Raw genomic sequence first — 12762 nt, forward strand, 5'->3', positions numbered from 1 at the left:
AGAACTAAAGGCATCCAAGCTCACCTGGCAATTTCTTTGGGCTTTGGAGTTGATCAAAATCTTGCAAAGTAAATACTGTCTGATGCCAAGATAGGAAAAGAATCTGATTCATTTATCACCATCCTCCTCTTGTACAGCTGGTCGACCAGCTTTTAGCTGTCTGGAGAGGAATCAGCCCGGCAGACAGACGTCCAAAGGGTAAGAGAACTATTTAACAGGGTGTGGTCAGGTTGAACCCTTAAAGGAACCGACATAGAATCATAAAGCACGCAGGGACTAGCTACAGCTGAAAGAGTTATCACCACTTGGCTTGAAAGAACAAGAGAGCTGTCACCCAACAGCTGTACTTCGAGGGAATAAGTAAAAATACCGCTTCTATGTTACAAGTGAGAAAACTAAAGAGAAGGAGAAGATAAGGTACGTAAGATGTGGAATCCCCAGGGGAAGGAACTTATTGAATCTGAAGCATCTAGCAGCAGCCAAAGGATATTGAAGAGTACTGGGGCTGACTAAGCCAGCGGTCTCACTTTGACCTTCCCCCGCTACCAACCGAAAAAGGCGGGGACTGACCGCGACCAGTTGGGACTACAACTCCCAGCATGCATCTCCGAGCGACCTTAGCTTATTTTTCGATGTTGGGATAAGTGGACTTTCTGGGAGAATTGCATGTCGGGAATTGTAGTTGTCCCAATTGGGGCTGGCCGCCAGCCGTAACAAGCTCATTGGCGCCCACGTCACCGCCCCCTTCCCCTCGCCGCTCTTCGGTGTATCACGCATGTACACGCAGAGCGTGCTCACGCCCCCTCCCTAGGCCTAGGACGCAGGCGCGCGCACGCTCCCCGGGCCCGGTAGGCGGACGGGGGGTGGGGGGGGAAGGAGGAGGGGAAGGGAGGGAGGGAGGGGGGGTTAAGTGTCTACTGAGTAGACGGCAGTCGGGCACGAAGAGCGCGAAGGCCTGGCTGCGAGACGGGTGAACTCTGCACTGAGTCTAGGGTCGGCGGGAGGGTCCGGAGCCAAGTTAGTGCGCCCTGCGTAAAGGAGTCGGGCCACTGAGACCCGGAGGGCAACAGGGGGCAAAGCCCCGGCCTAGGCCCAGCGGAGATGTCCGGCTGCGGCGCTTGTACTTGCGGCACGGCCGCAGCGCGGCTCATCAGCTCTTCGCTGGCCTCCGCGCAAAGAGGTAACGAAGTAGTCCCTCACCTGAGCCAGTAGTGGCCCGCGAGTATACCGCCCGCGGGGGGGGATCCCGGGGAGGGCAGGAGGCTGGCCCCACCCTGAGGGTGTGAGGGGACGCGCGGCTTTTCGCCTGCTCCCCCGCCTTCCTCGTGGGATGGGGCTTTGCCAGCCTCTGGGGCAGCTGGTTCTCAGATTTGAAGTAAATCCCTTGTGCTCCCCCGCCCGCGCGCATTCAGGCCTCTTGACTTTGGGGCCGGAATGTGGCCACTTAGCAGAAACCCTGGAAGAGGCACGAAATGCTCCTTTCGTTAAAAAGTGTCCCCACACCCTACTCGGAGGTCCGCCGGCTACTGCCTCCCAGCCCGGCGGTGGCTTCTCCTGCGGAGTCGGGCCAGGTTCCCTTCCGGCCTGTCGGGTGCTCCGGGAAGGACTCGGGTGAGGGGCTGCTACTGTTGGGGCGCCCCTGGCGGGGCGTCGAGCCGGCTGTCCTGGGCGCAGGCCGCGCGAGAGCCACCGTGTCACTGTCATTGTGCGGCCGCTTACGCCGGGGCATAAGCAGGGCTTACAACCAACCCTCTCGGCGCCGGGGAAACCTCGCGGCCCGCAAGGAAGCGGCCGGGGTGACTGGGGAAATTTCCGCAGAAACTGTTTTTGAAGTACTTAAATGTCTCAGCAGTCTTTGGCCGGTTTTCCCAACTTGACGGACCGATATAGTTTATTAAGTGTGGCGCTTGTTTACCTTTACTTTCTGTTGATCAGGAGCTGTTAAACAGTGTCATCCTGTTGATCAGGAGCTGTTAAACAGTGTCTTCCCAGCCAAGAGATTCCGGAAAAGAAACCATTTTCCTCTTCCCCAGATCTATGAATATCAGACTAGAGGCTAGATGTAATCACTTTTAGACAAATTCGTTTTATTTTGGCTTGTCAATTTAGGATGTTTGGATAAATTAAAAAATCCCATTTTCCTGTATTTTAGGTTAATATAAATGCCCTTAGCATTTACTAAAGGTGTATTTTGGGACAGTTTAGTTCACAAAGCGGGATTAAATAAAGTAATGTGGGCAGAAGCATTTGTAAAGTAATACAGAAAAGTAGTGTTTAGTTTCAAGACATTGTTAAACCTGAACAACCAGATGTCTTTATTCCAGGAATTTGGGTTGAAACCGTTTGAAAGTGACATTTAAATTCATTTATTTGACATCTTTTTTTGGGACTCTACTATGTACTGGGCCCTGTTTTGGTGCTGGAGATAGAGTGGTTAACATGTCCTCATTTGCAAGTTTAAAATCTACAGAAGTAGGCAAAGAATAATATCATTTCTAGAAGTGGGTAAAGTGTGTTTGTGTTCCGTTTGGACAGGGAAGACTTCTTTGACAGAGTTCTTTATCTGTTGCAGTGAGTTGTGCCATAAAATTGAATCATAGGGGGTGTGTGGTAATTCTTTTATTTTCAGAACAGCCACTGATTTAAAAATTTAATGTATTATTAGGTGAAGCAACACAATTTAATGGCTTTAGATATGATCATCTATTATTATAAGTTTGTCAGAAGTTTTCAGAAATATTGAACCATTGTGTCTGCTGTAAATTAAGCTTAAAATGTGGGACATTACTTCATATCATTGTGGAATTTAATATTTTTATATAACAGTGAAACAGCAAATGGTTTTCACATTGATTTAAGAGTTTTTCAGGGCTTCATTAACGTAAAATGTTTATTGTCCATAGTAGAAACTCTTAAAGTGTAAACTAGTCTGCGATATAGAAATAATTTTCTTTAAGGTTAAAAAACTCCAGGAAGGTTATTTTTATTTAGGATTCTTGAAAAGAGGAAGAGAGGCAAAAGAGAAAGAAAAATCAGAATTGAACTTTAGCTAGTTTGTTATTCTTATAGAGTTAAGAATTTTAGCAATATAATATAGGTAAAGAAAAAATTTAATCAAAGTAGTCTTATACCATGAAATTATACAATGAAGTAAAAATAAGATTTCAGACCTCTCTTGAAGTGTAGTGCTATTCTCTATTTCCATTTGTTAGACTTAAAAAGAAAATTTTTTTAAGTTTTTTAAAAATTTATTTGACAGAGTGAGAAAGAACATGAAAGGGGAGAGGGTCAGAGGGTGGAGCAGGCTCCCTGTGGAGGCAGAGCAGGGAGCCCGTTGTGGGTCTTGATCCCAGGGTTCTGGGATCATGACCTGAGCTGAAGGCAGTTGCTGAACCAGTTGAACCACCCAGGCACCTTAGACTTTAAAGTTTTTAAATGGTAGTTTGAAAAATTATTTGGTAAATTGTCATGCTTGATACAGGATGTTTTCTTTTCCTGGTTGGCTATGTGTATCTTCAATTTAATGTGTTTTCCTACTGTTCTCATTGAATATGAAACCTATAGTACAGTAGAAACTTTAAATATTTTGTCTACCCAAATTTCTGATACTTTTCAATCTGTATGTATTTTTGTACATATGTATAAGTATGTATGTATTTTAATGCATTTTTCATATATGTAAATTTGCATTCTAAATATGTACATTTAGAAATGCTTGATTCCATTTGCAAAATTCTGAATGATAGTAGTTGGTCTGAATTTGGTTGTGAGAAGTGTGGAATCACATGTAACTCCCTTGATTTTTGGCTCTGTTCTGTCCATGTCCAGTGAAAGGGTGTCACCTCGTGAGGGTGTAAGTGAAGATGTGAAGATGCTCAAACATGTTGATGTCCATAATTTTCATGATAGTTGTGTAATGTGCCTACCTTGACAGCTTTTAGCCAGATTTTAAGTCTCTCTCTTTTGTTAAATACAGTATGAATTTAAATAAGGCAAAGTGAATAAATGATAGTGCATCTTTATTTCTGCAGTTGCAAACTTTTTTTTTTAAGACTTTATTTATTTATTAGAGAGGGAGAGCCAGCACAAGCAGGTGGGAAGGGCAAAGGGAAAGGGAGAAGCAGACTCCCCACTGAGCAGGGAGCATGATGGAGCAGAGCTCCATCCCAGGACCCTGAGATTAAGACCAGAACTGAAGGGAGCCACTTAACTGAATGACCACCCATGCACCCCTGCGAACTATTTCTTAAACATTTCTCTTTTCTTGGCATATTCCTTTTCAGACCAGCAGACTAGCTTTAGTGAAAACTCATCAAACATTTTTGAACTTGAGGAAAGCTATTACAGGAGTGATGTTATTTTTCTTCATTCAGAAGTCCTCAGGGGTGCCTGGGTCACTCAGTCGGTTGAGCATCTCTCCCTTGGTTTTGGTTCAGATCATGATCTCAGCATGGTGAAATCAAGGCCCAAGTTGGAATTTGCTTGAGATTCTCTCCCTCTGCCCAGTCCCCTCCCCCACCCTCAGCACATGTGCATTCTCTCTTGCAGATAAATCTTTAAAAATACATATATCATTTAAAAAGTATTCAGAATTCAGGAAATAATAACTTGGTCATAAAGTGAAAATTTGAGGGGTGCCTGGGTGGCTCAGTGGGTTAAAGCCTCTGCCTTTGGCTCAGGTCATGGTCTCAGGGTCCCGGGATCCAGCCCCGAGTCCAGCTCTCTGTGCAGTGGGAAGCCTGCTTCCTCCTCTCTCTCTCTGCCTGCCTCTCTGACTACTTGTGATCTGTCAAATAAATAAATCTTTAAAAAAATTAAAATCAAATGAAAATTTGAAATTAATAAAAGCAATAAGCTTGTAAGTTGCTGGCATTATTTTTTTGTTGTTGAATTTTTTTTCAATTTTTGTTAGAAGTTAGAGGCCAGGTGGTTAAGCAAGCATTTAACTTGATTTGCCATTTCATCAATTATTATACACTTAAATACTGTCACTTCAAAAAGATGGTAACTTAAAATTTTTCATTAGCTCTATTTCTAAAATTTAAAGGTCAGTTCATCTTTTAAGTTGAATCTTTTTTTATGTTTTTATTTTTTAATTTTTATTTTAAAGATTTTTATTTATTTAAGAGAGAGAGAGAAAGAGAGCATGAGTGGGTAGGGGGAACAGGCAGAGGCAGAGGGAGAAGCCAATTTATCCCTGAGCGGGAGCCTGACCGGGTCTCTATCCCAGTACCATGGGATCATTACCTGAGCCAAAGGCAGATGCTTAACCAACTGAGCCACCCCAGCGCCCCTGTTTTTTAGAGAATGCTTAGTTTAAGGTTGAATATAGGAATTCAAATATTTAAAAGTTGAATAAATTACTTTCCTAGTTCTTAATAGCCCTAAAATCAATGTACCTTATTCTCGTTTTTCTTTTTAAAAATGGCTGCTTGGGGCACCTGGGTGGCTCAGTGGGTTAAAGCTTCTGCCTTCAGCTCAGGTCATGATCCCCAGGGTCCTAGGATCAAGCCCCACATCTGGCTTTCTGCTCAGCAGGGAGCCTGCTTCTCTCTCTCTCTCTCTCTCTCTCTTTCTCTGCCTGCCTCTCTGCCTTCTTGTGATCTCTGTCTGTCAAATAAGTAAAATCTTTAAGATAAAATAAAATAAAATATAAAAACAGCTGCTCTAAAACTCAGAATGAAAATGTTTTATTTTTATGACAAAAGTTTTGTAAATGGTTTAGTTTTTAACCATCTTCTCTTGTTGCTGCCAACTATTCTTTCGAAATATACTTTACAGAAGTACTTCCCTTTTATTATAGGGGTTTTTCTCCTGAGGTTCACAGGCCTCCAGTGTGTCCAGAGGGATAGAATTTAGAAGTTGTTAATTTTATTTTCACTAATCACTAACTGAATGTAGCATTTCCTCCAATTTTGAATGGAGGCAACAACCCACAGTAGTATTTGCAGTATCTGAATTTGTCACCAATCAAAATCACAGATATTTTCTTACCACATTACAGTCGTGCATATCTCAAGGTACTGTTGTGTATACTTTACACTACTTTGAGATCATGGTAGTTATTTAAAAAGCTGTTAAGGGGGCATCTGGGAGGCACAGTCTGTTATGCATGAGCCTTTGGCTCAGGTCACCCTCTTTATCCATTCATCTATTGTTGGACACTTGGGCTACTTTCATAGTTTGGTTATTGTAAATAGTGCTACAATAAAACTCGGGGTGCATATATCCCTTTGAATTAGTGTCCTTGCATTTTTTGGGTAAACACCCAGTAGTAGTGGGTACTGGATCATAGGGTAGTGCTATTTTTAATTTTTTGAGGAAACTGCATACTGTTTTCCACAGTGGCTGTACCGGTTTGTATTTCTACCAGCAGCGTAAGAGGGTTCCTTTTCTCCAAATCTTTGCTAATGCCTGTAGTTTTCTTGTGTTTTGATTTTAGACATTTGACAGTTGTGAAGTGATCTCATTGCAGTTTTTATTTATTTTCCCTAATGATGACTTATATGGAGCATCTTTTTGTGTGTGTATTGGCCATCTGGATGTCTTCTTTGGAGAAATGTCTGTTCATGTGTTTTGCCCATTTTAAAAATTTAATTTAATTTTTTAATTATTCATTTATTTGACAGAGATCACAAGTAGGCAGAGAGAGAGGGGAAGCAGCCTCCCCACTAAAGCAGGCTCCCCGCTGATCAGAGAGCCCAATGTGGGGCTCCATCCCAGGACCCTGGAATCATGACCTGAGCCGAAGGCAGAGGCTTTAACCCACTGAGCCACCCAGGCACCCCTTTTCTGCCCATTTTTAAATTGGATTATTTATTTTTAGAGTCTTGAGTTGTATCTGTTCTTTATATATTTTAGGTACTAACCTTTTATCGGTATGTGATTTGGGAATGAAAATCTTCTCCCATTCAGCAGGTTGCCTTTTAGTTTTGTTGATTATTTCCTTCACTGTGCAGAAACTTTTATTTTGATGTAGTCCCAATAGTTTAGTTTTGCTTTTATTTCCCTTGCCTCAGGAGACATATCTAGAGAATGTCAGAGAAATTATTGCTTGTGCTCTCTTCAAGGATTTTTATGGTTTCAGGTCTCACATTTAAGTGTTTAATCCATTTTGAATTTACTTTTGTGTATGGTGAAAGAAAGTGGCCCAGTTTCATTCTCTCAAGTGTTGCTGTCCAGTTTTCCCAATACCATTTGTTGACTGTCTTTTTCCCATTTTGTGTTCATTCCTGCTTTATTGAAGATTAATTGACCATATAATTTGGGTTTATTTCTGGGTTTTCCATATTGATCTAAGTATTTGTTTTTATGTCAGTTCCATACTGTTTTAATTACTGCAGCTTTGTAGTATAACTTAAAGTTTGGAATTGTGATACCTCCAGTTTTCTTTTTCTTTTTTAAGATTTCTTTGGGTATTTGGGGTCTTTTGTGGTTCCACATAAATTTTAGGATTGTTTGTCCTAGTTCTTTGAAAAATGCTGTTGATATTTTGATAGGGATTGCGTTAAATCTGTGGATTGCTTTGGGGTAGTATGGATGTTTTAATAGTATTCTTCCAACCCATAAGTGTTTTATAGTTTTCAGAGTATAGGTCTTTTCACCTCTTTGGTTAAGTTTATTCCTAGATATTTCATTGTTTTTGGTGCAATTGTAAATGGGATTTTTTTTTTTAATTAAACTTTCTGCTGCTTTTTTTTTCCCCCAAAGATTTTATTTACTTATTTTGATGGTGGCAGGGGAGCAGGAGAGGAAGAAGCAGGCTCCTTGATAAGCAGGGAACCTGGTGAAGGGCCCCATGCCAGGACCCTGGGATCGTGACTCAAACTGAAGGCAGACATTTAACCAACTGAACCACGCAGGCACCCCTGCTGCTTCATTTTTTAGCATACAGGGAGGGCTACAGCAGATTTCTGTACATTGATTTAGTATCCTGTGACTTTACTGAATTCATTTATCAGTTCTAGCTTTTTGGTGCAGTCTTCAGAGTTCTCTATATTTAGTATCATGTCATCTGCAGATAGAGTTTTACTTTCTTACCAGTTTGGATGCCTTTTATTTCTTTATGTTGTCAAATTGCTACAGCTAGGACTTCCAGTACTGTGTTGAATAAAAGTGGTAAGAGTGGACATCACCTTAGGGGAAAAGCTCTTAGTTTTTCACCATTGAGTATGATGTTGGCAAAAAGCATATTTTAAAAATATTTTGATAACTACTTCAAATTGGTTTCCTTTGTTATGTATTTTATTCTGTACATTTAAAAACATATATTTTGAGAAGGGGTCCATCCATACACTTTACCAGACTCCCAAAGGAGTTCATGGCACAAAAAATGTTTCAAACTCCTAATAACTACAGTGATTTCTGTGAAGATTATATAGCCTTAGTGAGTAATCATTTAAACTGTTCAGTATGGTGGTTTAAAAAGTGTAGTTCCCTGGGACAGCTAGGTGGCTCAAACGGTTGGGTGTCTGCCTTTGGCTCAGGTCATGATCCTGCAGTCTGGGATCAAGCCCAGTGTCAGGCTTCTTGTTTGGCGGGGACCCTGCTTCTCCCGCTGCCTGCCGCTCCCCCACTGTGTGTGCGTGCTCTCCCTCTGTCAGATAGATAGATGGATTGATTGATTGGTTGATTGATTGATTGTGGTTCCCAAGGTTGCTTGGGTGATTCAGTTGGTTGAGTGTCCGACTCTTGTGTTTTGGCTCAGGTCGTGATCTCAGGGTTGTAGATTGATCCCCTTGTGGGGTTCCGTGCTCACTGGGGAGTCTGCTTGAGATTCTTTCTCTGCCTCTCCCTCTGCCCCTCACCATGCTTTCTCTTTCTAAAATAAATAAATCTTTTTTTTTTTTTTTTAAGATTTTTATTTATTTATTTGACAAAGAGAGACAGAGAGGGAACACAAGCAGGGAAGGGAGAAACAGGCTCCCCGTAGAATAGGGAGCCCTATTCGGGGCTCAATCCCAGGACTCCGGGATCACAACCCAGGCTTAAGGCAGATGCCCAATGACTGAGACACCCAGCCACCCTAAAATAAATAAATCTTAAAAAAAAAAAAAGTGGTGCCCAGACCATCATCATTAGTATAACCTGGCAGTTTGTTAGAAATAAATTCTTTGGTCCAACTTCAGACATTCTGAGTCAGAACCAGGGAATATTTCTTGCAGTCTGTTTTTTTGTTTGTTTTGTTTTGTTTTTTTGCAGTCTGCTTTATTTTAACAAGCTCTCCAGGTAATTCTGGTGCATGCTCAAGTTTGAGAAGCACAGGTGTAGTATTTATGGCATCTTCTTGGTACAGCCCATAGATTATAGAATGTTAAAACTGCATCAGGGCTAGCAAAGAAATTTTTTTTTAAAGATTTTGTCTATTTGAAAGAGTGAGTGAGAGAGAGAACATGAGCAGGGAGAGGGGGAAAGCGCACTAATTTTTTTTTTTCTATTCAGAATAAGTAGACTTTAAAAGGATCATGTTCATAATTTTTATTTCTCTTAAATTCCTGAAGATAATTTCCTTTCAGCTTATTTTCTAATAACATTAGATATTGTAAATTGATAAACAGTGTTTTGAAAGATACATTTTTTGTAAATGGGATATAATACACTGTGATACTTTAGAATTAAATTTTATTTATTGATTGATTTTTTAAGATTTTATTTATTTGTCAGAGAGAGCGCGTGCACACAAGAAGGGGGGAGCAGCAGGCAGAGGGAGAAGCAGGCTCCCTGCTAAGCAAGGAGCCCGGTTTGCGTCTCCATCCTGGGCCCCTGGGATCATGACCGAAGCCAAAGGCAGATGCTTAATGGACTGAGCCATCCAGGCATACCAGGGTTAAGTTTTATTCTAAAACATCCAAGTGCAAATAGTCTTATGTAAAGCTTGTTGTAATTGTAGTTTTCTTTGTGAATACATTGTAAACATTCAATAAAAAGTTACATTTGTTACATAGATTATAATTATTCTGCCATTCGTACTGATTTATGGATATTTTCTTTTTTTCCATTTTTAAAAAATTTGAATTCCTTTAACATATAATGTATTGGTTTCAGAGGTGTAGAGGTCATTGATTCAACACTCCTACGTAATACCCAGTGCCCATTACATTGTGTCCTTAATGTTTATCACCCAGTTACCTCATCTTCCCACCTCCCTCCCTTCCAGCAACCTTCAGTTTGTCTCCTTTTTTTAATTTTTAAAAATTTTTTATATTTTATTTATTTGACAGAGAGACATCAACAGAGGGAATATAAGCAGGGGGAGTGGGAGAGGGAAAAGCAGGCTTCCCGCTGAGCAGAGAGCCTGATGCTGGGCTCCTGGGATCATGACCTGAGCTGAAGGCAGACGCTTAATGAACTGAGCCACCCAGGTGCCCCATTCAGTTTGTTTTCTATGATTAAGAGTTTCTTAGAGTTTGTCTCTCTCTCTGGTTTTGTCTTGTTTTATTTTTTCCTCCCTTCCCCTATGACCCTCTTTTTTGTTTCTTAAATTCCACACATGAGTGAGATCATGTGATAATTGTGTTTCTCTGATTGACTTATTTCAATTTGCATAATACTCTCTAGTTCTACCCATGTTGTTGCAAATGGCAGGATTTCATTTTTTTGATGGCTGAGTAGTATCCCATAATTTATGGATGTTTTCAAACACACACAAAATAGAACAAGGGACACCTAAATACCCATCACCCAGCCTTAGTGTCCGTTAAGTATCCATTCTTGATTTCATCTATTCTTTCCCCCATTACTGTTTCTAGATTTGCTTTTTAGATTGACATGGTCTTTAAACCATACTATGTCCTTTGAAAAACATTAATGTGTAGCTTAAAATTCATGAACTACCTTAAATCTCATTCTAATAAGAGTAATGGCTATCATTTACTGCAAAAAAAAAAAAAAGGAAATGTTACACTTGAGAAAATTTGAAATGTTTTTTGAAAACATCACTTAAGAAAAACATCAAATGTAGTTTATTTTTTTGATATTAATTTCAAGTTTAATAGTGTTAAGTAAAATTTTCCAGCCTATGAATTAAGGACTAGTATGTCATAAACCTTAATCCTTTTTTAGTGCTGCTTGTGAATTTATATAGAGATGAGAAAATTTATTTATATCTTTCCTGATAAGTTTGATGTTTTTACTTCTGTGTTTTTTGGGATTAGAGATATGCTAGGGCAATAAATATCTAAAAAAAAAAAAAAAAAATACTAGTTCTAGGGTGCCTGGGTGGCTCAGTGGGTTAAGCCTCTGCCGTCGGCCCAGGTCATGATCTCAGGGTCCTGGGATGGAGCGCCACATCGGGCTCTCTGCTCAGCGGGAAGCCTGCTTCCCCTTCTCTCTCTGCCTGCCTCACTGCCTACTTATGATCTCTCTCTCTCTGTCAAATAAATAAAATCTTAAAAAAAAAACAACCTAGTTCTAACAGTGTACACAAATGTGTTGGAAAACTGGAGTTAATAAAGTCAGTCAGTTATATAACTAAGCAGTTGCTTTTGAATAGTTTGCAGGACACTATTTATTTTGTTTTTTTTTTTTTTTTAAAAAAGAGGGAGAGGGAGTGGAGAGGGGTAGAAGGGAGAGAGACCAAATCTTAAATTACACTCCATGCCCAGCGCAGAGCCCAGTGCAGGGCTCAGTCTCACAACCCTGAGATCATGACCTGAACTGACGTAGAGAATCAGATGTTCAACCAACTGAGCCACCCAGGTGCCCCTTGGAGGACATAATTTTAAACCAGTTTTTGTGTTTGGATACAGTGTGTACATCTGTGCATAATCTCTTAAAAGACCTAACAAGTATAGAAATAAAAATTTAAAGCCTGAGTTGAGAATTTTGCAGGGAGTAAAATGAGGGAGATAAAATTGTTTTTTTTTAAATTCATTTAACTATCAACTTTAAAACCTTGCCCCCTTTTTGTTACTACCTGCTAACCGCTAACCGTGCTCTGATACACTGCTGGGAAACTTTCTTCTTTGGCTATTCATTAAGATTCATTAATGTATATTAGCTTATGCAGGGTTGTGAGTAGCCCTACAGTACTCAGTACTGAAACCTGTGGAATTTTGTTTAACCTAAGACCATTTGATATTCTTGTGTGGGGAACATGCTTTTAAAGATCAGCTTGGGAAATGCTGCCTTAGAGTATGCAGTGTGACTCTTCTGCCACTGTCTGATTTATTTAGGGGTTTATTTTGTATTTATATGAGAAAAACCAGGGGTCAGCCAACTGATTCCATAGACCAAAACTGGCAACACCCGTTTGTTTACATATTGTTTGTTTTCATGTTCCAGAGTAGTTAGAACTGAGACTACAAGGCCCAGAAAGCTGGAAATATTTATTATCCTGGTCCTTTACATAAAAAGTTTGCCATAGAAGTCAGTGATTAACCTTTACCTTTTTATTAATTTTAACTTCCAATATGGTAAAAGGTTAAAAAGTTGAAAATAGGGGCACCTGATGGCTCAGTAGGTTAAAGCCTCTGCCTCGGGCTCAGGTCATGGTCCCAGCTCAAGTCATTGTCCCAGGGTCCTGGAACGGAGCCCCATATTGGGCTCTCTGCTTAGTGGGGAGCCTGCTTCCCCCCTTTCTCTGCCTACTTCTGATCTCTCTCTGTCAAATAAACAAAATCTTAAAAAAAAAGTTGAAAGTATAGTGGTTGTACAGTATTCACTGAATTGAGTTTTTTTTTATAGGATTGAAACATTTCATTAAAATAGTTTAATGAACAGTGCATAACTTTTTAAAGAACATTTAAAGTTTCTTTTCATTGT

At 40.3% G+C, this 12762-nt stretch overlaps 1 protein-coding gene across 3 annotated transcripts in view; it reads left to right on the top strand.

Annotated features, from left to right (window-relative positions):
• The first annotated feature begins 908 nt into the window (after positions 1-908).
• Positions 909-12762, top strand: part of CLPX (caseinolytic mitochondrial matrix peptidase chaperone subunit X) — a 43124-nt gene continuing 31270 nt past the window's right edge. For 2 of the 3 annotated variants that reach the window (XM_032864701.1, XM_032864702.1), the window contains exon 1: positions 909-1180. In XM_032864701.1, coding sequence (XP_032720592.1) covers positions 1102-1180 — 79 coding nt within the window. In that variant the 5' untranslated portion in view covers positions 909-1101. Of the gene's footprint in view, positions 1181-1353; positions 1466-12762 lie in introns of those variants that run through there. The other variant, XM_032864703.1, reaches the window with a different exon arrangement.

Source organism: Lontra canadensis, unplaced genomic scaffold (assembly GCF_010015895.1).
Source record: "Lontra canadensis isolate GAN:19392208 unplaced genomic scaffold, GSC_riverotter_1.0 scaffold28, whole genome shotgun sequence".
NCBI lineage: Eukaryota > Metazoa > Chordata > Mammalia > Carnivora > Mustelidae > Lontra > Lontra canadensis.